We start from the raw sequence: 26,869 nt of genomic DNA, 5'->3' as shown, positions 1-26,869 counted from the left end.
CATACATATTATATATAATATATATGAGGATATATATTATATATATTTATATCTGTACATACGTATATACATATATACATAGGAAAGTACATCCATCTTAATAGTATTGACACAAGACCTTTGATGTAAAATGCCATTGGTTTTCAAATATTCTTTGAAATCTTTTGACATAAATTTTTCCTTGAATCCGTGCAAAAAATAGATATGTTGGTTTTGAATTGATTCTTAATGAGGTCATAAAATTTTTTAAAGATTTAAAAAACTTTATATTTGTGCCTAAGAAAGTAAATCAAGTATATCTAGAAAAGTCATTCACGAATATTACATAATAAACATAACCACCTTTAGAGGCAACAGGAGTTGGACCCCAAACATTCGAGTGCAATAATTCAAGAGGTTTAGATGAGGAAAAACTCTTTTTTGCAAATGGAAGGACTTTCATTTTGCCAAGAATACAATTAGTACAATGAAAATCTTCATTACAAAAAATTTTCAAATGTGGTACATGAGATAATTTAGATATGCTAGGATGACCTAGCCTTTGATGAAAAAAAAAATCCAAGTTTTGTACATTGCAACAAAAGGTATCTTTTGGAATGATCAACCGATCCATATAGTAGAGATCTCCCTCTTTATAGCCTTTCCAATTTGGTTCTCTGTCTGAAGATCTTGCACACAATATTGGTTTAATGAAAGGAGACAAAGAGACACTACATTGGTCGACAAATTGAGAAACTGAGAGTAAATTTAAGTTAAATTTTAAAACAAAGGGAATTGAAAAGTTTGAAAATTTGTTAAAATACTCGATTCCTTTTATGTCAAGAGAAGACCCATCAATGGTAAAAACATGGGTTTTACTTGAATCAATGCCACAATCGGAGAACAAAGAATCATTTGCAGTCACATGAAAAGATGTTTTGGAATGCAAAAGCCAAAAAACCTTATCGGGAGGTGAGGATATAGAGACTGCGGTTCACGAGATGGAGGAAGATGAGTTCTTGAGAAGCGGTTGTATAACCTCTATCAATTGAGACAATGTCGTGGTTCCAATGAATTTGGAACCTCCATCGGTCTCATTCTTGTCCTCTTGAGAAGTTCCCAACAACGCCACTTTATTTTCATCTCTTCCTTTGAACTTTGGATAATAGGGCTTAATGTGCCCCATTCTCCACAATTATGGCAAATGATCTTTCTCCCGTCATCATTGTGAGGCTTTCCAAAATGAGGCTTGGTGAAGTGAGAAGGATTATAGGTATTTGTGTTGGCTTCGGGTCTAAAAACGACTAACACATTGTCTTTAATCTCTCTAGATTCATACATAGATCTTAATCTTGTCTCCTCCATACAAACTTTGGCTAAAACTTCATGTAGGGGAGGAGTCTTTTCCCTATGAATAATATTCACCCATACTTTTTCAAACTGTATCTAAGACCCAGAGGTATTTGTGTTGGCTCTGGGTCTAGAAATGACTAACACATTGTCTTTAATCTCTTTAGATTCATACATAGATCTTAATCTTGTCTCCTCCATACAAACTTTGGCTAAAATTTCATGTAGGGGAGGAGTCTTTTCCCTATGAATAATATTCACCCATACTTTTTCGAACTATATCTAAGACCCCTCATGAATGGGAAGCATGGTTTTAAAACTCATTGACTCATCACTCGACTCGTCCTTGAGTGACCCGTGACTTTGCCGGGTCATGTTAACTTTATATTTTATATAAAATATATAAATATATGTATACATTATTTATATTTTATAGTATTTTATCAATATATTATATATAGCATGCATTATATGATATTTTTTATAATATATTTAATGTATAATTTTATTAATATATATATAACCATATTTTTATATATATATATATATATATTTGTATTATATTTCATATAATATATGTAATTATATATAAAATGTATTATATATGTATATATATGGATGACTCGCTCATGACTCAGCCAGGTAAACTCGGTGACTCAATTGAGTTTTGCACAAAACGAGCTTGTACTCGTTTTTGACCTAGTGACTAGGCGATCTGGGCCGAGTCACTGGGTTGACCTGACAAATTTTTAAACTATGATTGGAAGAGTTGTTCCCCTGGAATGTTTCTTTCTTTGAAGAGCGTCATTCCGAGTCTCTCAAATAGGCTCCAACTTAGACATTAGATCCCAAGGTCTTTTAAGATTTCTATATACTTTCTAATGGGATTTATCTCCTTGCTTGCAATTGCGAATGTGATCCCTTAAATCTTATTTATGTGTAAGTTTGTTTGACGAACTCCCATGCTTCGTCAACCCTTTCGGATTCAAGGATGTTGGAAATGGTTCTTCATTCATGTTTTCCATGAAGAGGGAAAGAACCTCGGCATGTCCAACCTCTCATTCGTTATGGGCTTTCTTGTAGTCCAACAATGCTTTCCCTCTTTCGCTTCCTTTAAGTTTCTCTTCTTTAGATGCTTCATCTTCTCCCACTATAGTTTTTGTGAGAATAGGTTGAGGTTCTAGAGAGGTGCCATCAACATATTGCCAGAAATCTTTGTCCATAAGAATTCTCTTCACCGTCATGACCCACATGTTGTAGTTTCTTCCATCAAACTTGATGGGAACAACCATAACAACTTCTTTGTCGGCAATTGGAATGAGAAGAGAAGAGGAGAAAATTTTAATAGATGATGAAGGCTCCACCAAAAGGCTTTCTTACGAGCTCACGAGCCTCCAACACACCATCCACAAGCACTATCACGAGCCCGCAAACTCCAAGAGCTCAAGACTCTGATACCATGTAATGAAACGAGAATGTACACAATAGATGCCTCTAAGGACTACAAAGATACACGTGTGCACAAATACAATAAGTCACTTATGGACAACGTTACAAAGGATCACACAAGCACAAGTCACCAAAGCGCTATAATAAAAAATAAATAATTTTATTTAATATAAAATGCTCAAGAGAAGCATTGCTTACAACATGGGAGAGATTCCATATATATATAAAGAAGGGAACAAGGGGCTAGTCCAACGGCTAGTTTGACTAACCGTTGGACTAGCCCCAACGACTAAAAATGTGAAATAAAAAAACAAATAAACAAAAAATGAGAATTACAAAATTGCCCCTAATGGAAAAGGCCTATTATATAAAAGAAAAGACAAAAAATGCCCCTAGAGGCATAAACTATTACATATATGTCAAAATAAAGAGAATATATATATATATATATTAACAAGGACGATATCTTTGGTTCATTTTCAATTTTTTAGTTCACAGTAAGCTCCATTTTGCAGTGATTTTTGGCAGCTTTTAGTATCATAGCTAAAATACAGGTACCATAATCTTTGCTTCTAATATCTTTCAATTGCTGCAGGTTTTATGATCTTAGTGTACATTTTTGAGACATATTTGGACATGAGACAGTATGCAGCCCTGAAGTTGCATACCCTTCCTAAACCTTTGGTAAATGTAGTCAGTCCAGAAAAATTTAAGAAATCTCGTGCCTATAGCCTGGATAAGAGGTATGCCTGTTCTCACTCTTATTTACTCTGGCACTGGCACTGGCACACCTAGTTCATGGGGGCTTGCTTAGATATCCTGTTTGCCTATTCAACTTAACAGTTAACACCAAATGTGATTAGTGTTACCATAACATTCTAATTGCATTTGTTGCGGTCTTTAGGCTAGGCCAGATATACAGTAATGATTGTATGGGGCTGATTTTGCTCTGTGTATCATGTTCCAGCTGCTTCCACTTTGTTCATGAAGCTTTTACCATTGTGATGGACTCAGCCATCTTGTACGTTTTTGCATTGCCGTGGGGTTGGAAGGTATGTGCGTTTGTGGATTTGTATGCAGTTGCTTTGCTCATTTTTGTTTGTGTTAGTTTTTGAAATCCTTTTTTGTTTTTTGTTGCAGAAATCAGCAGATCTTTTAGTATTCATAGGCTTGAATCCTGAGAACGAGATACTTCATACTCTAGCATTCTTGGCTGGTGTCATACTTTGGTCGCAGGTACCATTTTGAAACCTAATATGTAGTCATGCTATTTGGATCCGTTTTTCAAGCATTCATTCACGGGAAATTTATATTTGAACCATGCTGAGGTTTGGCTGTAGAGAAGCATGTCAAAGTCAATATTCTTGATTTGGTCCTCTGTATTGAATTCATGTCAATGGGTGATATCTGGATGAACTTATGGAGACCAACTGTGCTTTTAGTGGTCAGAGGAAGAACAACATTAGATAAAGATCTAAAGCTCATGGCAGGACAATGTTTTGAGTTTTTGTTTGATAGCATTCAAAAGATTTGAAAATACGAATAGAAAATCTAAAGTTCATGACTAGACAATGTTTTGAAAATCCGTTTATAGCATTCAAAAGATTGAAAATATAGAAAATTTGCAGAACACATTATCTGGAATGTTTCAAAAGAATAATTTACACTAATTTATTGCATTTTTAGATTCATCTTGGTACAGTTCACTAAAACCTATGTTCAGTTCTAGAATTATTTTTGAAATTATTCCAGTTCTATTTATTTGACTCACACTGACCGTACCATACAGTCATCAGATATTATTTGTTCTACTAGTGAAGCTTAACATGAGTTGTACCTGACACCCATGTTATATTATATTTAGCCATTATGTGCAAAAAAAATTTCTGCTATGTGGATTGTGGAGCTCCTTCAATTTGTAATGACACCGGGATTGGGAAAATGTGTTTTTTCTGGAAGAATAAAACCTTCTTGACGATACCAAACTTTTTCCTTGCTTGAGGAACTGCATGCCAGATCTTTTGGATGCTGGACCATTAAAAAATGCTAGTCAAAAGAATCCATGTGTGCCTCTTTGGTGCTGAACGGTGAACCATGTAATTAGGGGTCGCAATTTCTGACATGACCCGCCAACCCGACCCGCCAACCCGCTTCTTAGCCGGGTTCGGGTTTAGCTTAAACGGGTTCGTGTTGTAAACGGGTTGACCCGCCTAACCCGTTTATTAAACGGGTCGGGTTCGTGTTAGGGGTATGCCAACTCGCCAATCCGTTTAATAAACGGGTTAGGCAGGCGGGTCAACCCGTTTACCCGAACCCGACCCGCCAACTCGTAAACTTTTAAATGTAAAACCCTGAACCCGACTCGCCAACCCGTTTACCCGACCTGACCCGTTTATTAAACGGGTTAACCGTGTCGTGTCGGGTTACCCGTTTAATAAATGGGTCGGGTTCGTGTTTGCCACAGCCGACCCGTTTAATAAACGGGTCGGGTTCGTGTTGAGGTATGCTGACCCGCCAACCCGTCGACACGACCCGATTGCCACCCTTACATGTAATGAAGTGGATTGAATCCGATACACATGCAAGAACTCACTTTCAATCAAGTAGAATACTTGATTGAATCAAAGAAACCACCCCACACAAGAGTCTAACAAATGTTATTAAGGATACTCAAAAGAGAGATACTCTTTACAATGCCTAAGAGGGCATATTTATAATACAAGAGAGGCACATGGGGGCAGCCCCATATGGCTGTTGAGGCTGCACCCAACGGTCACACAGTCACACTGTTCCAACAGCTATATGGAGCTGTCCCAATCACATAGGTACAAAAACAAAGGTGAAAAGGACAAAAAAAATAAAGTGCAAAAAGACAACAGTAAAAAAGAAATAAAGTGGGTTGAAGAAATAAAGTGCAAAAGACAAAAGTAAAAAAGAAATAAAGTGGGCTGACTCCTATGGAGTAAAAGGACCAAAATACCCATGATGGGTATTTCGGTTTGCAGTAAAGTATATACACATATATGTATATGTATATGTATATTTTAACCATATATCTTAACACCCCCCCTCAAACTCATGGTGGAACAACCGAGAGTTTGCCAAGTAGGAAGTGAAATCTGGGTGATGGAAGAGCTTTGGTGAAGAAATTCGCTAGTTGATATTTTGATGAAATATAAGGTAACGTGATAGTCTTCCGCTGAAATTCTTCACGGACATAGTGGCAATCCATTTTGATGTGTTTTGTCCTCTCATGGAACATATGATTGCTTGCAATATACACAACGTTCTTGTTATCACAGCATAATTTGGAGGGTTCTTTGATGTTAATTCTCAAGTCCTCCAGTAATTATCGAAGCCATACTAACTCTGACGTGGTCGTTGCCAAAGCGCGATACTCAGCTTCAGTTGAGTTGAGAGACACCTTCTGTTGTTTCTTGCATCGCCATGAGATTAGAGAGTTACCTAAAAAAACACACAAACCAATGGTTGAGTGTCTATCATTCACATCCCCTCCCCAGTCAGAATCTGAGTACGCAATGACTTCTAACGAGGAAGAGGATGACAAAAACAGTCCATGACTTACAGAATTCTTAATATATCTAATAATTCTCATTAAGCACTCATATATACTGTAGTGGGTGCATATTGAAATTGACTGACAGAATGAATAACATGAGAAATATCAGGACGAGTAATAGAAAGGTAAGACAAAGCTCCAATCATTTGTCTGTATGGGGTTGGATCTTGCAGAGGTTCTCCATCATCCTTCTTCATTTTTGCATTTATGACCTTTGGAGTATCAACCCGTTTCTCATCTGAGAGTCCTAATCTCTCAATAATCTCTGCTGCATACTTAGTGTTAGAATTATTCAAAGTCGACATCCAAGAAGCGACAGAGAGGAAAGAGAAATGAGGCTGCAACTAATCACGTTTTTCCATAATGGAAAAATCGTGATCTGTTCCTTTTAATATAAGAAACAAAACCTAATAAACGATTTTTACAAGTAACCCTAATAAGTTACAAGTATTTACAAGTATGTCCAATATATGCTGGACATGTTGCACAAATGTAGTTTGGATCCAGGTCCAAACTTAAATACAAATACACGGATATTTGCCCTGTCTAATAGTCCCCCTTAAGTTGTGCATGATTTTGAATCATGGACAACTTGCTATTTAGGAACCAAAAATGGCACTTTGTGAGTCCCTTAGTGAACAAATCAACCACTTGGTCTTCTGTTCTAACATAATGAGGCTCAATTTCTTTTTCCTCTATCTTCTGCCTGATAAAATGCTAATCAATCTCAATGTGCTTGGTTTTGCTGTGATGAATAGGATTAAGAGATATTTGAATAGCACTTTGGTTGTCACAAAGGAGGAAGCAACTAGCAATCGACTCCTTTAATACTGTTAACAAATGTCTAGTCCATGTTACTTCTACCGTAGCATCAGCCATCGCCCTGTATTCGGTTTTCGTGCTAGATCTATCCACTGGCTTATGTTTTCTACTACTCCAGGAAACAAGATTGGCACCAATGAAAACAACATAACCTGAAACTGACTTTCGTTCATCAGGATCTCCGGCCCAACCTGCATCTGAATAAGCAATGATGTCATGAGCAATATTTATAGATCTTCTTTTGGTGTACAAAAGTCCATCTCCAATAGTACTCTTCAAGTATCTCAGTATCCTTTTTAGTGCATCCATGTGTCCCGTCCTTGGCTCATGCATGAATTGAGAAACTTGATTGACTGAATATGTGATATCAGGCCTGGTAAATGTAAGATACTGAAGCATCCCCACTAAACTCCAATATTTGGTTGGATCATGATACAAGTCTCTGTCTTGTGTACTTAATTTCTGGTTAAGCACACTAGGAGTAGCAAGAGGTTTGCAACCCTTCATTCCAGCCTTTTCTAACAGATCCAGGGTGTATTTATGCTGGGTCAAAGTAAGCTTATTTCCTTGATTATCCACCTCTACTCCAAGGAAGTACTGAAGGTTTCCAAGGTCCTTCATTTTGAATCTTTGGCTCATAAGATCTTTAGTCTCTTGAACATGGTTTTCACTACTTCTTGTAATAATTATATCAGCAACATATATCAACAAGAAGGTAGTAAACTCCTTATCTCGAAGAATAAAAAGAGAATGATCAAATTGCAATCGATAAAAACCATGTCTTTGAATTTCTAGGGAGAAACTTTCAAACCAAGATCGAGATGCTTGTTTCAGTCCATAGAGAGCCCAATTTAATTTGCATACATATTCCTTTGAATCTACTTCTATATATCCTGGCGGTTGTTCCATGTATACTTCTTCCTTCAAATCCCCATGAAGAAAGACATTCTTCACATCTAGCTGACTTATTCTCCAACCGTAATCTACAACCAATGAAAGAACAATGCGAATTGTACCCATTTTCACGACTGGACTAAGGGTTTCATCATAATCCTGTCCAAATTCTTGGGTGAATCCCTTTGCTACGAGACGAGCTTTGTATCGCTCAACACTCCCATCTGGTTTGTATTTGATCTTGTAAACCCATCGTGTGTAAAACCCACGTTTCAAAAAAAAATAAAAAAATTATCGGACCCGAGCCGGGTTGGGTCCGGACCCGCCATCGATAGGGATTTAAGATAACTCGACTCGAGAAGGGGATTTTGAGAAAACCCCTTCCCGAGCGCCGCACCCCCCCCCCCCCTCCACCTACGATTTCGGGGAGATTAGGGGAAACCTCATCGCTCCCCCTGAGGCTTTTAAAAGCACTGCAGGGGGGCGGGGGAAGGCACACAACCCTTCGCCCCCAGCACGCCGCCCTCGATCTCCTCGCGACGACCCCCTCCTTCTCTGCGCTCGCCGCCGTCGCTGCCCCTCACGCTGACACCGTCTACCGCCTCCCAGGTACGCCACTCCTCCTCCTCCCTTTTCTCCTCCCTCTTCTCTTCCTCACCCCCCCCCCCCCCCCCCCCCCCCCCCTCTCTGTCACCTCGCCGGGAGGCCGACAGGCGGCTCATAGCCCCTGCCGCGGCCTCCCCTGTGCCCATCGGGGGCCCGACAGGTGGCCTATGGGGCCCCTGTCGTTCCCTTTTCATCTGAGATTCGCCGGAGTGCCGGCAGGGGACCGAGGCCCCTGCGACACCCCCCCTCACCCTGTGGGTGATAGGGAAACCGACGGGAGGTCGGTTGCCCTCCCTGTCACCTCCCGTCCTAATCTCTTTCTCCTTGTCGGCAGGGGTTGGCCCCCTGCCACCTTCGTGCTGTCGGCAGGGGCCCCGCCCCTGCCGTCTCGTGGCTGTCGGCAGGGGCTGGCCCCCCCTGCCGTCTGGTGCTTTCGGCAGGGGCTGGCCCCCCTGCCGCTTCGGGGTCGTCGGCAGGGGCTGGCCCCCCTACCGTCCTGTGCTTTTGGCAGGGGCTGGCCCCCTGCCGCCCTGTGCTTTCGGCAGGGGCTGGCCTCCCTGCCGTCCTGTGCCGTCGGTAGGGGCTGACCCCTGCCGTCCTGTGCTTTCGGCAAGGGCTGACCCCTGCCGTCCTGTGCTTTCGGCACGGGCTGCCCCCCTGCCACTTCGTTGCTGTCGGCAGGGGCTCAGCCCCTGCCACTTCGTGGCCGTCGGCAGGGGCTGACCCCCCTGCCGTCTTGTGCTGTCGGCAGGGGCTCAGCCCTTGCCACCTGGTGGTTGTCGGCAGGGGCTCAGCCCTTGCCACCTGGTGGTTGTCGGCAGGGGCTCAACCCCTGCTGCCTCGTTGCTGTCGGCAGGGGCTGGCCCCTTGCCGCCACGCTGTTTTCGACAGGGGCTCATGTACTTCTAATGAAACAAGTGAGCTAAAGAACACAGATACAATTTCATGCAATAGTTCAGAAAAATACAATTATGACATTTACATTATTCAATTAAATATTCATGCAATAGAGAGCATTTATTAAGCATGAAAGAACATTAATCAATAACAGGGATCACAATTTAAGTAAGCAAGTCATTTAACATGCATTAAAAATTAACCATCATGCATCCACCAACATGTAACAATTAAAGAAACAGGTAAAATATGCATGTTCTAATGTATAGCAGGAATATGCATTATTTATGTGCAATGCATGAACACTTTATTATCTTTCATTAAAGCTTTCATTTCTATATGCATGCCCTATTAAATGTATACAATTTAAGTTACTTTTTTTAATTATCGTTGCCCGCGGATACACGAAACAGGTAAAATTTTTTGAGGTCAAGTAGAGTTCTCAGGGTAATTTAGCACACAAGTTGTATTTTATTACTGGGTTTCAAACTTAGCCCTTGACCGAACCACCTTCGGAACATTAGACTTCCACATCTAATGACGGGACACCAAAGACCCTCCACGTCCACAAATGTCACTTTCTTGATATATCAAAACAACAGCACACACCACCCTTAGGTAAAGTGACAGACTCTCCTTAAAACCGTGATCAGGAAAAAGAACCTCAATATCGGGTTTAGGGGTCAAAGTAAAGCACACAAAGTTTTTGTATCCTCGTGGTCCTCAAAAACCGAAACTCTAAGATTTCCATTCTTCCGATGAGAGATCCTAGAACGTATATTACACTGTTCTTATTCATTATCTTTTATTTAAAGCCAATTATTGAGTTTTGCAATTCAGCATGCAAAAACAAAGGCAAAAACTCGCATCTACCCCTGCGAGAACCATCACGAGACTCCCGCCCCTGAAAACACATAAAACAGTGCAATATAGTGCAATGAAAATAAATATGATTTTTGCGATGCATTTAAAGTAAATAAAAAAGGTGCAACTCAAAGCTCGAGGCTCACCAGACCCGCGATGATTCATTTCGATCATCGATGCAACATATGCAAAAACCTTGAATAACATACCACAATGCATTACCTTTGAATGCTTCACAATGCATATTCATGTACGCCAATTAAAGATGCGCATAAAACAATGATGGGCATATGCATGTGCATGAGTCCACAACTTCATATTCATCGCATGCTTCCAATTGATTCTCATTCATGTCAAATGCATGGCTTCAATTCAATGCATTTATTCATGGCAAATGCAAATCACATACTTATGTCACACGCAAGTTTACATTCAGGGATCTCTTTAAACATGTGACCCCTTGAGCAACTAATACATATGCAACATAAATCTAAAATTTCAGATTTTACAAATGCTCACAAAATTTCCATGTAGCTACACTCGTGCACAACACATTTATTCAATTAGGCACATATATATGGGTCAACTATACATTATTTTGATTCAGCACATCACATCAATTCAACACCCAAAACTTTTCATTCATAACATGTATTAGAATTAATACACGTGCATAACCCTGATCTGGAATTTAACATGCATACCAAATGTAAAGTTTCAGATTTAAATAACATCAAGTAATATATAGAAATACTTTTTTTTTTTGTAGTTGGCTTATCAAGCCCAGTCGACCTTATTGACTAGGGTTCAACTCTGCTCCAGCTGAACCCAAACAGGTCAACCACCTGTTAAAGCAAGTCTTCTCTTAGCTTTTAAGAACTCGGTTTTCAAAAACATATATTTCATTCATCCATTTTTTTTTTCAACATATGCCCAGCCGACTACTCGGCTGGGCTCAGCTGTCCACATAGCTCGGCCTGTCAAGCCAGCCGAACTGGGTTCGGCTGGTCTGACAGCTAAGCTAGCCTACAGAAAAAGAAAAACTTTTTTTTTTGTAAGGCACTGTCGGCACCCAGCCGACTGGCTGGTCTCTGATCCAATCCAGTCGGCTGGGCCTGGCAAGGCACAGCAGAGCGCACCTGCCAGAGTCTGGCAGTCAGCTGAGTATCACTCGGCTGACCTGTGCCCCAGAAGGACAAATTTTTTTTGTTACCATGACCCAGTCGGCTGGGTCTGGCCTGCAGCCAACCCACCCAGCCGACCCAGTCGGTTGGGCTGACTGCTTCAGGGACTCAGCCGACTATAGGTCGGCTGGCCCTAAACAGCAATATACCTTGTTTTCTTCTTTTTTTGAAAGGAAAACTATGCAAGCACTATACAAAATCATAGGCATGAAAAGCAAATTTTAGACAACATTTGATTTGTACCAGCATGCTTTTACTTACATGCTTTCTGGAAAAAAAACATGCATACACCACCATTTCAACACATAGTTTCATGCATTTGTTCAGTACATGACATGATTCACCCATAGAAACCGATTTCCACAAAGACTAGGCATTAAACGGATGCATATGCATTACTTAAAAATTCTGTTTTAACACAGAAATAAATATGCACAGATTTTTTGTTTTTGAAGAAGGAAAAGAGTAAAAAACGTGCGCATGGAAAGGGATCCATACATCCTATTTCGTATATCATAGAGTGATCACATAGATCTACTATTTCACCATGATTTTTTTTATCATGGTGTAGCATGAGAATCGAATCGGCATTCGATTTCTTACTTATGACAAAAGAAGAACACGTACCTTTGATAGAAATTGAAAAATAGAGAAAATCAATGGTGGAAAAGGTCGCTGGACCATCGGAGAAGAAGGTATCCCTTCTTCCTTTCTCCTCTCCTTTCCTTTCTCTCTCTCTCTCTCTTTTTCCCTCTCCTCTTTTCCCTCTTTCTTCTTCTCTTTTTCCTTTTTTTTTGTCTCTCTCTCTCTTTTCTAAATAAAGAGTGGGAGAGGGGGTGACACCCCCCCTTTTCTCCATCTCTCTCTCTAAGAGAGTTCCCCAATAGGGAACCCTCTTTCCATATGGCTATCTTCTAAAATTTTTGAAACTCTTCTTTTTTTTGTTGACTTTTCTTTTCTTAAGAATTTCAACCTTTCTAAAACCCTCTTAACCCCTCTTAGGTAAGAATAGGGACTCTTTTAGAGAGTCCCACTCAACCCAAAAATACAAATTCGGAATTGATATTATTTAATTAATTAATTATTAAATATTAATTAATTAAAAATATCTAAAAACTTTCAAAAATAACCAAATTAACCCAAAAGGCTTAGCCTTATTTAAACCCAAAATAAAGCTTTATATTCAATTTAAAGCTAGGAAAACGTTGGGCTTGGACTTGGACCCGGATCCAAGATTCAAACCCATACCCAAAAAAATTGGATCAAGATCTGGATCAAATCCAGATTTAAGTAGGACTTAAATAAGACCCAAATCCATATTAGTTCAGATCGTAAGCCTTGGATCCAATTTAATCCAACTCCGGATCCATATCGACAAACTGCTTAATTTTTAGAAAAACACGATTTTCGGGCAAACCGAAACTGGAAATCAGGAAAACAAAACATCGCTGCGCTCAGAATTCCGAGACGCATCCAACGATATATTACACGAATACCAAATTCTGAATTTTGCCCGAAAATAACTCGATTTTTCTTGAATTTAAAGGTCAAAAATAAAACTCTTTATCTCGTTTCGATTGGCTCCTTACAACCTTGTCGATGGAACCCGTGCCAAGCTTGGACTCAAAGACATCAGTCTAAAAATCGAGCCTCGAACGATTTTTCTCCTAGACTTGGCCAAATTTTCAAAAATCTCATGAAATGACTAAGTACGAAAATACGCGATATTACATGAACTTTTTTTCTGATGTTTTTGTGCAAGGATAAGCTTGATATGCCTTCTAAGAGTTACTTTTTGTTATGCTTGAGAATGGTTTTATCCATAATATTTTTCGGCCCTCAAAACTAACTTTATGTTGTCTTTTATCTCTAATTGGATTTCTATATAAATGATTGATGTTCTCCATAGGTACACATAGACATACAAGTGTACAATGTGCTTTTTACTGTCAAATTTCTTGGAAAATTTTCTCTCTTCTATTTCTTTGTCTCCTTTTTTTTTATTGAGCCTTTGATGTTTATGAACTCCAATCAAGTTCCGTTGCAGTACTTTAATTTTTCTCTGAACTAGTTACTTGTACTCATTTCTCCAGTTTCTTATGATTCCAAGTTATTTTTACTGATTTTCTCATTATCATCTTGCAGATAATTGACTTGCCATTTTCACTGTACTCAACCTTTGTAATTGAGGCTCGCCATGGCTTTAATAAAGTTTGTCTCCTTTCTATATATCTTTACTTCATGTATAGTAGTTTTCTACCACTTTTTGTCTTCTACTAACTCTTTACATCAAGTATTCTAGAGGCAATATGAATCTTCGTCTTTACTTTGTCAGCCCTTGTTAAGGTTTCTAACTGAGATTTCACTTCTTTCTTTTGCAGCAAACAATATGGTTGTTCTTCAGGGACATGTTCAAGGGAATGGGTTTATCAATTGTACTTGGTCCACCTATTGTGGCTGCAATAATTGTAATAGTGCAGGTATCATTAATGATAAGTTGACATTTTAAACTGCTTGCATAGCATGCTCTGGTAAAGTTTGAATCTTTATTATGTTAATTGCTATAACATTTTGAGGTAACTGTCCAGTAGGGAGCTATTTCTTTCTCCTAATTTTGATGTATGGATTTAGTATATTTCAAGTAAATTGGAGAGTGTGTTTTGTGTGTTTCCTAATAAAAATGTTAACTTTGCTTGTTTATGTGTCAGAAAGGGGGCCCATACTTGGCAATATATCTTTGGGCGTTTGTGTTTGTGCTGTCTCTTTTGATGATGACCGTGTATCCTATCCTGATAGCGCCATTGTTCAATAAGTTTACCCCTGTGAGTGTTTTTCTCTACTTCTATTAGAACTCAATTTAATGTTTATGTATTTTGGTAGCTCCATGGAATCAACTGGTGCTTAAAACATTTGTTACCATTCTCTTTGAAGGCTTATTGTTTCAAAGGTGTAGAAATCTGTCTACTATTGATTTTTCCTCACATGCTTACTTATTTATCTTATTTCATCTTTTCACCAAAAGCTTCCTGAAGGTGAGTTGCGTCAGAGGATTGAGGAACTGGCTTCTTCACTGAAGTTCCCTCTAAAGAAACTGTTCATAGTTGATGGATCCACAAGATCTAGCCATAGTAATGTGAGCATAGGTTTTGTACCATATCTTATATTTTTATTTTTATATCAATGCTACTTTTTGTAGATTCACTGTTCTGGTTAATTACATATGTAGAGTCAGTATGATTCTTGAGGTGTTATCAGAATTTGATCCATCCTTAGTTTTGGAAGATGCTTTTGTTTTTTCTCGTGTGTGGTTACCAGTGAGTCCATAGTCCTCTATTCTATACTTTATTCATTTTTTCACTAATTTCTACAATCTTCAATATTAAACATTTTGTCAAACCTTTTCAGACCATTCTCTACATTAAAGATTTTTTGCAAAATGTTGAGTATGATATCAGCCTGCATATATATCTTCAGCACAAAGATGAGATAAGAAAGCAGAATATGCTGACTGCTATATTATAAAAATGACAAATGATAGACAATTTGGAGCAGCTTGTTGCAAATGGTACATGTCAGTAAAATGGTTCGTGTAAGCTTGATAGACATTTGTTGGACATTTTGGAGGAGGCCCTAATGTTGCCTTTTTCACCCTTTATTACTGGTGGCTGTCTTCAGATTGGTTTTCTTAACTATATCCTGTATCAAATTGAACCGTTTAAACTAGCTTCTTTCTGTTCATATAAATTACCACCAGTATTCTTATGGATTGAGTATTCCTTGACACATGCACTGTATTTGGTCTTAATATCCATGTTGTATTGAAATATTTCTTTTTCTCATTTATTGGCAGGCATATATGTATGGCTTTTTCAATAACAAGAGAATTGTTCTTTATGATACATTGATTCAACAGGTATGGTGGTTCCTAAGAATTTCTATCATCTTTTGTTTATATTTTTAAAGATCTCCAATTCACTTCACAGATTATGTGCCATTTGGTTCTATCGAATATGAGCGGTGAAAATTTGAAGTGGTTGGCTATGGCTGGTTGTGTATTGACTCTTTATCTTTTTCCATGTAAAACTTTATGAAGCATCAAACTTTTTGTTTTTTTTGTTGAAGGGTTATGATTCAGCAACAGGAACATACAGGTCTTGAAATCTTGGGAGATATAAGGCCATGAATCTAAAACGTGGAGTGAACATAAAATATGGATGGCATGGGAGTATCTGATTGTTGAATTTGTGCTTCTAATTTTTTAATGCCAGGTTGATTTGGTTTCTAGTTTATTACAAAAGAGAAAATGCATAGGGCATATTTAGCTTCAATTCGCATTATCTTGTTCCACTCACAAGCAGTCAACAAGAGTCTAGGGCTGGACCTGCAGTAAAATCAGCTTGATGACTTGACATTAACCTCCTCTCTTGGTGTTCTGCTTTGTGGACACACGAATATGGACCACATTAAGTCAAAGAGAGTCAAAAGGAACACACATATCTATCTCACAACCTATTAACATAGGATTATCCTTAGCCAAAGTCCTTGGCCTACACATCTCTATATCACCAACCTATTAACCTGCACTTATCTATAGCCAAAGTCCTTAGATTATGACCTCAAGGTTGCTTTTGCATAGCTAGTTTACTGCCAATGCTATCATTAGCACAACACAATGTGTTCCCTTTTCAGGTGAGTTCTTGTCTAGTTTTACACCTGTCACACCAATTGGGCTTTGGTACACTTTGGCCAGTCCGCGACATCACTCTAGGCGAGTTAGTTATGCTTTGTGGTAGTAAATCTATCTTTCGGTGTATGCTTTTTGAGAGCTCATGAGGATAAACATACAAAACAACTCCACATCTTTGGTGAAAACATACAAAACGTTCCATAAATTTTCAGTGAGTATAAAATGCATGCTTGTGGTAGATAGTTTTGACAATTTTTACAGACAACCATTATTTCATCTGAAAGCACAACGTTAACCTCGTAAATGTCTACAACGTTATCATTTTCACCTTTCTTTATTCCCTTTTATCTTTTGACAGAAAAATAACTAAGCGTATCCAAAAGGTCTCAAGATATGCAAACTATTCGCATCTCATTTCTTATCTCCTTCCTATCAAAGATCATATGGCTTTCTAGACTTGCTACCATAAATTTTCTTATCATTATTAACCCAATTATCACATCTCTACCCAGCACAAATGTATATCATGGATGGTGGACATGGTGCACTCACCATGGATCATGTCTGTAGCTAGTCATTTAAAGGATCAAGGATTCACACACTGAGAATAAAATTCACATCTAAGTGGACGATTATTGTGCATCAGGCGCCTTTCCTTTGTGAAAGGGAAAATGGTGTAAGTGGCATTTCCACCAATTTTCAAGTGATTGAAAGCAAGAATCAGTAATAATCATAAAAAACAAGAGGGTTTATCCATTTTCTTACCTCCAAATGGATTAGTGATAAAAGGGTCATTGCACGCTAGACCAAAAGAGCATTGGAAGTCATGGCCAAATTTGTGCACACATCTACAGGAACTTTTTTTTTTTAAAGAAATAAAAGATGTTGCTATACACAATTTCATCTCATGATCATTGCTGGTTTCTCCATATGCATGGTGTCACCTACTAAAATGCACACCTCAACCAATGCTCCTACATGTTCCTTCTGCTTAGAATCTTCAGTAAACGTCATCTGCATATGGTAGTGCGCTACTTCCCATCTTAAAAATTTGGTGTAAGTAGTTAGTGTTTTGCACCCCAGCTTTGTCCTGGTAATGACTGTGCCTAAACTTGTAGTGAGCGATCTTAAAGAAATGGCTGAATCATGAGTCATTATTAAGCCATTTATTTTCTCATGAGTTGGAAAATTATAATCTGAATTTGGATCCAAATTCTGGTGGGCCTTGAGTTGAACCCTTTTCGACATTTTTGTGAGGGCTGAATGGAAAGCTGCCTAGAGTTTTAAAATTGTTGGTGCAAGAAATCATGGAAATAAAGGTATATACTGTATATCATTTACTTCTGATGCTATAGTTAGTTTAATGTGTTCTACCGATAAGAAGTTGAAATTTAATGCGTCATGGTGCTGATATATCATGTTCTGAACGTTAATGATTATTCTGATGGTATTGATCCTTGTTTCTTGTGTAATGCTAATTTTTCTTGCACTTTGGAACTTTTTCAGTGTAAAAATGAGATGGAAGTGGTTGCTATCATTGCTCATGAATTGGGGCATTGGAAACTTAACCATACAATGTACTCATTCATTGCTGTTCAGGTTTGTTTACTTTCATGTTAGAAGGTGATCATGTAATATTGAAGTGTTTGTTCATATTCTTTGTTTGATTAGTTTTTATGTTAGTTATGCTTAGCTTAGCTTTATTCGATAGTTTGTTGGTACATGAAATTGTCACCATGGGCCTTATGTATGCAATCACAAATTGTGGCTCTAGTTAATAAAAATGTAAATGTGCAATGTTCATGTTACTTTCTAAAAATTTAGTGCAGAATTGAGTGTTACAATTTAAGGTTTAAATCCAGAGACTAGACCAGAATGTTACAAAAACTGCTGGATACTTTTTTTTTTTTTTGGAGAAAAGGATACCAACTTAATTGTTATATGATCTTAAATATTTTAGCAGGACCACTGGGTTTATCTTTGGCTCTGGGTTCATTGGCATCTGGTTAGCATCCTCCATGTTGATTTTTTAGAATTTTCATACTTTTCATAAAGTTTAATATTTTAAAATAAACTTTTTATTAGGTCTTCTATAGGCACCTAGGCTTCTGGTGCCTAGCTACTGCCTTGTGTTTTTCACTACATAATTAATCAAACAATGAGCATGATTTACACCTAAATATACCTAGGCTTCTGGTCCCAACGACTCTATCGAAAAAGGCATAAATTCCCTTTAGCTTTTGGCTAAAGGACATTTATATACAAAAAGAAAAAATTCTTAAAATGCCTAAAACAATTTACTGCTGTGCCTCTAATGGGCACATCCTAATACATAGAGTGAAATGACTAGACTACCCCTAATGTGTTTTACTTATTACATCAAGAAATATATACACACACACACACTTTAACAATCAAGAGTCCTCTTAAATCAGTTCTCACAATGCTGATAGGGTGAGACCAAGCGAGGTATATAAAATGCCATATTAGCATAGACATAGCAAACTACCCACATACCTGTGTCGACACGCCTAGGTACGGGTATGGTACAAGGTGCGACACAAATACGTTGTGGGTCAGGTCCAACTAGGACTCAACCCAAAATCCAGCTTTTTTTTACTCAGAGAGAGAGAGAGAGAGTGAGACTTGGGCCTTGTCTTCTTCTTCTCCTTCATCTTCTTGTCGAAGCCTCGAGAGAGAAATAAAAAGGGACAACCCCTTTTACATTTTATTTTATAAACTTTCATGCCCCCTCCCTTTATTTTAAAAAATCATGTACACCCCAATCTTCCCAAAATATCATCCACACCCCCAATCTCCCAAATATATATATATATATATATATATATATATATATATAGTTGTGTCCTCGTACCCATAATTTTTGATGGCTTATTTAGGGCGTGATTTGGGACAGCACTGTAAATTTTCCTTGTGTTCCTGTATTGAGAAAGAGAAGAGAAAGAGAGAGGGAGAGAAAAGAGAGAGATCGACTTCGGCTGGAAATCGTGACCTAAACATGTATTTAAGCTTACATTACACTATGGGTCGGGTCTGGTATATATATCCAGACCCGATAACTAAATACATCTTTACATACATGGACGGTGACATGGATCGGGTCGGATCCTGCACCTTTTTCACCCCCCCTCAAGTTGATCATGGTTTTGGACCATGAACAACTTGCTTTTAAGCATCCAAAAGCGATCCTTGGTTAACCCTTTTGTAAATATGTCTGCAACCTGTCTTTTAGTACTGACAAACTCAGGTTCAATCTCTTTTTCTTCAACCTTCTGTCTCACAAAGTGTTGGTCGATCTCAATGTGTTTGGCACGACTGTGATGTACTGGATTGAATGACATATTGATAGCACTTTGATTGTCACAGAGCAAGGTAGTGTGGGAGATCTTTTCTCCTACTTCAGTTAGAATATGCCTGATCCATGTGACTTCGGCAGTGACAACAGCCATGGATCTATATTCAGCCTCAGTACTTGATCTACCGATGGCTTTTTGTTTTCTACTGCTCTAAGAGACTAAATTTCTTTCAATGAAGGCACAATATCCTGATGTAGATCTTCTTTCGTCGGGATCTCCTGCCCAGTCTGCATCACAATATACAGTAGTTTCGTGCTCGTTTTGGCCATGAGACTGTGGTAAATATATCAATCCATCCCCAATAGTCCCTTTCAGATATCTAAGGATCCTCTTGACTGCTTCCATATGTCCAGTACGTGGCGCATGCATAAATTGAGACACTTGATTGACTGAATAAATAATATCAGGTCTAGTGAATATGGGGTATTGTAACATTCCTATTATGCTACGATACCTGGTGGGGTCATAACACAGATCTCCATCATGAGCACTAAGTTTTTGATGAAGTACACTCGGAGTTCCCAGAGGTTTGCAGTCTTTCATGCCTGCCTTGCTAAGAACATCTACGGTGTACTTGTGTTGAGTGAGTGTCAAGCCATGAGCTTGGTTATCAACTTCTACACCAAGGAAATAGCGTAGAACTCTAAGATCTTTCATTTTGAACCTTTGACCTAATAGGTCTTTTATTTCTTGGATGTGGTCCGCAGAGTTTCCTGTGATGATAATATCATCGACATAAATTAATAATAGAGTGGTCACAGGCGGGCCTTTAAAAATAAATAATGAGTGGTCCAGCATGGAACGTGAAAAACCATGTTTCTGAATCTCTAGCGAGAAGCTATCAAACCAAGAGCGAGATGCTTGCTTCAGGCCGTAGATGACTCTTTTTAGCTTGCATACATGGGTTTTATATTTTTGTTCTTGATATCCAGGGGATTGTTCCATGTATACTTCCTCATTCAAATTCCCATATAAGAATGCATTTTTTATATCAAGCTGACTCAACTTCCATCCATGTTCAACAGCCAGGGAAATGATGATTTGAATCGTTCCCATTCTTACAACCGGACTAAAAGTCTCATCATAGTCTTGCCCTGCTTCTTGAGTGAATCCTTTTGCTACAAGCCTTGCCTTATATCGTTCAATGGTTCTATCTGGCTTGTACTTGATTTTATAGACCCATTTGCATTCGACAACATTTTTGTCAGGTGGTCTGGGAACAACTTCCCATGTTTCACATTCATGCAAGGCTTGCATTTCATCATTCATGGCTTCTACCCATTTCATAGAAGCGGCTGCCTGATAATACATGATGCGTTCTTCGTCGTTATTGATGGCAATTAAAAACAGTTGAAGATCCAAGGAGAAGTTGTTATAACTAACCCACCTGTCAATAGGATGTCGTATGTGGTTTGATTTTCTGTCTGCAAGAGTACGAGAAGACGCAGGATTGGCGACTGAGACATGATCTGAATGGCTTGATGTTGTCGGTCTTTGTCTAGAATTGACAATGCCTTTGTATCTGCCCGGTACTTCCTCTGCATTCTGTGACCCCGACGTCCCAGTGTTCTAAAAAACCTCTTCTTCTTGTTGCACGCAATCTGAGGAGGAACATGTTTCATTGGAGCCAGCAAAAAGTTCTGAGCTTAGCCAAGGATGGTAAATTTCAGTTGGCATACTCGTTGTGTTAGCTCCGTGATCAAAATTTTGTTCATCAAAGACAACATTTCTTGAGGTTCTGATACGTTTGTTGGTGGGATCATAACACCTATATCCTTTGTAGTCATCTGCATATCCCACAAATCCGCACTTTTGGGCTTTGTCTTGAAACTTGTTTCTCAGGGACTGATCGATATGCACATAGCAAACACATCAAAAAACACGCAAATCATAATAACTAGGATAAGTTCCAAAAAGACAGTGATAAGGAGACTTATTTTCCAGAACAACCATAGGCAGTCTATTTATCACATGCACGGCAGAATGAAAAGCTTTTGTCCATAGGTTGATGGGAAGATTGTTGTCATGAAGCATACTCATGGCACTTTCAACGATATGCCTGTGTTTTCGTTCAACAATTCCATTTTGTTGAGGGGTGTGAGGACATGACACCCTTCTCCCTATTCCGTTATTTTGAAGAAAAGAAATAAAATCACGGGATGAGAATTCCCTACCTCCATCACATTGGAAAAATTGAATGGACTCAGAAAATTGATTTTTGACAAGGGAAAGAAAATTTTGAAACAAAGAGAAGACTTCCGACTTATTTTTTATGAAATATATCCAAGTGTATCGAGAATAGTTATCAACAAATATTAGATAGTATTTGCTTCCAGATCCAGAGGCAATTGGGGCGGGTTCCCATACATCAAAACAGATTATCTCAAAAGGTTTTGAAGCTCTCTTATTAATGGAATGAAAAGACAATACATGACTCTTGCAGGAAAGACAACTGGAACATTTGTGACTGTTTTCATCCCTATTGAGACTTTCTTTTGGAATGAGATTATTAGATACAAGTTTCTCAATAAAATGACTCCCATAATGTGCTAACCGACTATGCCATAAGAATGACTTATTACATTCAGAAATACTAAAAACATTAGCAGAAGAGGATGAACACGACTCTAATGAGGGCTTTGAGTTCAGGTGGACAGGGTGAACAACATGACAAGGAACTTCTTCAAAGACATACATATTGCCTCGTCTCTTTCCTTCAACGAATGTTTCCCTCGTGCGTAGGTCCTTGACCTGCACAAAGAAGGGAGTGAATTCAACTGAAGCATTATTATCATCAATAAGTTTGGAAACAGAGACAATATTTTTCTTAATGTTAGGAGCATGAAGAACGTCTGAAAGAGTAAGAGTGGAATATGACATGGGAATGACATTTTTTCCAACATGAGAAACAGGATGGTGGGATCCATCTTCAGTGACAATCTTACTTTTTCCAAAATAAGGAATGAGATTAGAAATCTTACCTGCATCACCTGTCACATGAGTCGCTGCCCCTGAGTCGACAAACCAGGTGCCTTCATCGCTCTGCTTCAATTTCAACTCTGATAGGGCAAATATCAGCAGATCTTTAATCTCTCCATTATTTGAGAACTTCCTTTTGTTTTCTGTCTGTGGACCCTTTCCTTTATTCTCTGAATTATGCCAACAATTCGCCTTGATATGCTCCTTTTTGTTACAAAGGAAGCAAGTAGTAATGGATCTTGATCCCTGCGCATGAGCTAACGTATTTGGAGTGGGAAGCAGACCACGCCCTCCGTGTCCACTTCGCCCTTGTCCTCCTCGTCCTCTACCATAAGTCACTCCTGTGGCAAAAACTTTCTGAGAATTTTTGTAAATGTGAGATTCCTCAGAGAACCCTTTCAGAGTCATCTCATTCTGAATTAATTTTGCTCGCAACTCATCAAAGGTAGGAAGAGCAGGGAGACACAATAGGGAAGTGACGATCATGTTGTAGTTGGATCCCAATCCACTCAGAGTCTGTTGTACCATATCGCTGTCATTCACCGCGCATCCTATAACTGCAAGTTGATCTGTGATAGTCTTCATCTTGTTCGGATATTCCATGATGGTCATGGAATCTTTTCTCAACATCTGGAATTCCCTCTTGAGAAAAACCATTCTCGCCTGCGAAACTTGTGAATATGTTTGAACCAATTTTTCCCAAAGTTGCAGAGCAATACAGTTGTCGGGGATGGCAACAAGGACCTCTTGGGACAAGGTGGAAGTGATGTATGCAACCACTGATTGATCTTTCCTTTCCCAGTTGAGGTATTCAACATTCTTGACATACACAATTGAACTTACTCCTTTGTCATCTTTTTCTTCTCTCGTAACAAATTCGAGTGGGACGGGAGTGGTTCCATCAAGGTGACCTAAGAGACCTTGACTCCTTATAAAAAGAATAATTTGTCTCTTCCAAATCAAGAAGTTTGAGGTAGTTAACTTTTCAGAAACGAGTTGAGTGAGAAAACTTGAGGAAAGATTGGATGAAGAGGAATGAAGATCCATGAAAAGGAGTTTTAACAAGAAAGGGAACCCCCCTTTTTTTTTAGTATTCACAGAGTGCTCAGTCTGCAGTTAGAGGTGTTTGCTGATGGCCCCCTTTTTTTTTTTGGCTGAGTAACTCAAAGATAGACCGACCAGAAACTGTCAGAAGAAAGCACTGAGTTTTCAATGTGAATCCCACTCGTAACAGTCAGAAAAAAGCTTATACGAAAAAAAAAACAAATGAGAGCAAATGAATGAACAAATTTTCTGTCCCACAGCAGGCTGGACAACAAATTTTTTTTTTTTTTGAATCCTGCGTGAACAGATTAGGGATTCACGTGAGATGTGAATCCACTCAAGGAAGAAATCGTAGAAATGAAATCCACGTGAGATTAGGGATTCACGTGGGATTCACTGCGTAAAAAAATGGGAAAACAGAAAGGGAAAACGAGAGGTGGAGATTGAAATCGTGGTAGAAAAAAAACAAGATTCACGTGAGATGTGAACTGATTAGGGATTCACGTGAGATGTGAATCCACTAAAGGAACAAATCGTGGAAATGAAATCCACGTGATATTAGGGATTCACTGCGTGAAAAAAGTGGGAAAATAGAAAGGGAAAACGAGAAGTGGAGATTGGAATCGTGGTAGAGAGAAAAAATCTGAAGGAAATGAAGAAAAGAGTAGGCGAAACCTCAAACCTTGATTTTCCGCACCTTCGGAATCCACTTCAACCCTTAGTTGGATCTTGGCTCTGATACCATGTAAATTTTCCTTGTGTTCCTGTATTGAGAAAGAGAAGAGAAAGAGAGGGGGAGAGAAAAGAGAGAGATCGACTTCGACTGTTGAAATCGTGACCTAAACATGTATTTAAGCTTACATTACACTATGGGTCGGGTCTGGTATATATATCCAAACCCGATAACTAAATACATCTTTACATACATGGACGGTGACATGGATCGAGTCGGATCCTGCACCTTTTTCAGGCACAACCACAAATCACACTCTTGCTAACATGTGTTGGATGCAACGAACGGAATGCACTTCTGTCGCATCTTTGGAACGATGTTCCACTATTCCACCCCTTGTTACGCCGAGAACGGGATGAGGGGGCTGTTGAAAAAAAATGGGTCGGGTAATATCACCTGACCCCCTCCTGTTCTCGCTGCCCAAACTCTTGTTCTTCCTCCCATCACTCTCTCTTAGCCCCTCGACAAGTGTCCCTCTGGCAAGCTTCCCTTCTGTGAGCGTCCTTTCGGTGGGCCTCTCTCCGGTGAGCCTTCCTCCTACCCGCATCCATCCGGCGAGCCTCCCTCCTATGAGCGTCCCTTCGACATATTTGTTTTACATAAGTTTTATATTTTTTTGGTATTTGGATCCAATTCGAGATCAATATTCGGGGCAAAAATCCGGACATATATTCATAATTGGATCCAATATGTTACCAATTATAACATTGGGATATAAAAAAATTTGGCGAAGGCCTAATGATGCTCCAGTTAGAAGGTTGGAGAAATGGGAAAATATATTAGTTAAAAGAGGTCGGGGTAGGCCTAAGAAGACTTGGATGGAGATGATAGGAAATGATATGAATGCTTTGAACCTCACCGAGGACATGGCATTGGATAAAAATGATTGGAGGAAAAGGATTCATGTGGAAGACCCAAAATGAATTTCTTTTTTGGTTCATATCGCTGACCCCAATTGTTTTGGGATGAAGGCGTAGTTGTTGTTGTTGTTGTGTCAATGTATCGGGGCTTACCCATACCGGAGCCGTACCGAACCATATAGGGTCTGAGTATGGTGATAAATAAGAAGACCCGATTAACACCCAGGTTCGGACCCGAAGGTCCAATTAATACATGGACCCGAGCATATTTTGTGAAATTTCATACCAGACCCGGCTGCGACCTGAGTCTCGATTAAGACCCGCAAATTTTCAATGTAAAAATGATAAAAATATTGCTTTATTGGGTTTGGCTTGGGTATGGTTCATGTAGTTCTTTTCGGGTCTAGGTACGATTTCTCTTATGGTGGGTCCGATTAGACCCGAGTCTGGACCCGATACCATACCCGAAAATCGGGGCTAGGTCTGGTTCCACCTGGGTCCGAACCAAACCCGACCTGTTGACACCCCTAATTTGTTTTACATATATTTGGATCCAATTCGGGATCCATATTCGGGGCAAAAGTCCATGATTTTTGACATACGCTCATAATTAGATCCATGATCCAATATGATACCAATTACAACATTTTGAAAGTTTTCCTCTGCACCTGCGTTGAGAAAGAGAAGAGAGAGAGAGAGGGAGAGAGAGATCGATTACGGCTGTCACGATTTCAGTAAAAAGAAATCGTGACCTAACTTGTGTATTTAAGTTTACATTACAGTATGGGTCCGGGTCTGGTGTATCCAGACCCGATAAATGTAAAAAGAGTTACATGGTCATTACATGGATCGGGTCAGATCCTTTGCACCTTTTTCACCCCCCCTCAAGTTGATTATGGTTTTGAACCATGAACAACTTGCTTTTAAGCATCCAAAAGCGGTCCTTGGTTAACCCTTTGGTAAATATGTTTGCAACCTGTCTTTCAGTGTTGACAAACTCAGGCTCAATATCTTTTTGTTCAACCTTTTGTCTCACAAAGTGTTGGTTGATCTCAATGTGCTTGGCACGACTGTGATGTACTGGATTGAATGACATGTTGATGGCACTTTGATTGTCACAGAGCAAGGTAGTGTGGGAGATCTTTTCTCCTACTTCAGTTAGAAGATGCCTGATCCATGTGACTTCGGCAGTGGCAGCAGCCATGGATCTATATTCAGCCTCAGTGCTTGATCTAGCGATAGCTTTTTGTTTTCTACTGCTCCAAGAGACTAAATTTCTTCCAATGAAGGCACAATATCCTGATGTAGATCTTCGTTCATCAGGATCTCTTGCCCAGTCTGCATCACAATATACAGTAATTTTGTGCTCGTCTTGGCCATATGATTGTGGTAAATATATCAATCCATCCCTAATAGTCCCTTTCAGATATCTAAGGATCCTCTTGACTGCTTCCATATGTCCAGTACGTGGCGCATGCATAAATTGAGACACTTGATTGACTGAATAAATAATATCAGGTCTAGTGAATATGGGGTATTGTAACATTCCTATTATGCTACGATA

General features: G+C 39.1%; 1 protein-coding gene across 1 annotated transcript in view; it reads left to right on the top strand.

Annotated features, from left to right (window-relative positions):
* LOC149817782 (CAAX prenyl protease 1 homolog) overlaps window positions 1-26,869 on the top strand; it is a 77,914-nt gene that overhangs the window by 19,943 nt on the left and 31,102 nt on the right. Inside the window, exons 2-10 of the mRNA XM_089984207.1 lie at window positions 3,374-3,521; window positions 3,746-3,830; window positions 3,919-4,014; window positions 13,771-13,836; window positions 14,007-14,105; window positions 14,334-14,447; window positions 14,648-14,758; window positions 15,476-15,538; window positions 17,819-17,911. Coding sequence (XP_089840333.1) covers window positions 3,374-3,521; window positions 3,746-3,830; window positions 3,919-4,014; window positions 13,771-13,836; window positions 14,007-14,105; window positions 14,334-14,447; window positions 14,648-14,758; window positions 15,476-15,538; window positions 17,819-17,911 — 875 coding nt within the window. The remainder of the gene's footprint in view (window positions 1-3,373; window positions 3,522-3,745; window positions 3,831-3,918; window positions 4,015-13,770; window positions 13,837-14,006; window positions 14,106-14,333; window positions 14,448-14,647; window positions 14,759-15,475; window positions 15,539-17,818; window positions 17,912-26,869) is intronic.

The sequence above is a fragment of the Nuphar pumila genome, chromosome 13, assembly GCF_984573655.1.
Source record: "Nuphar pumila chromosome 13, dmNupPumi1.hap1.1, whole genome shotgun sequence".
NCBI lineage: Eukaryota > Viridiplantae > Streptophyta > Magnoliopsida > Nymphaeales > Nymphaeaceae > Nuphar > Nuphar pumila.
The sequence above is the reverse complement of the archived record's forward strand: the minus strand, read 5'-3'. Positions and strand labels throughout refer to the sequence as shown.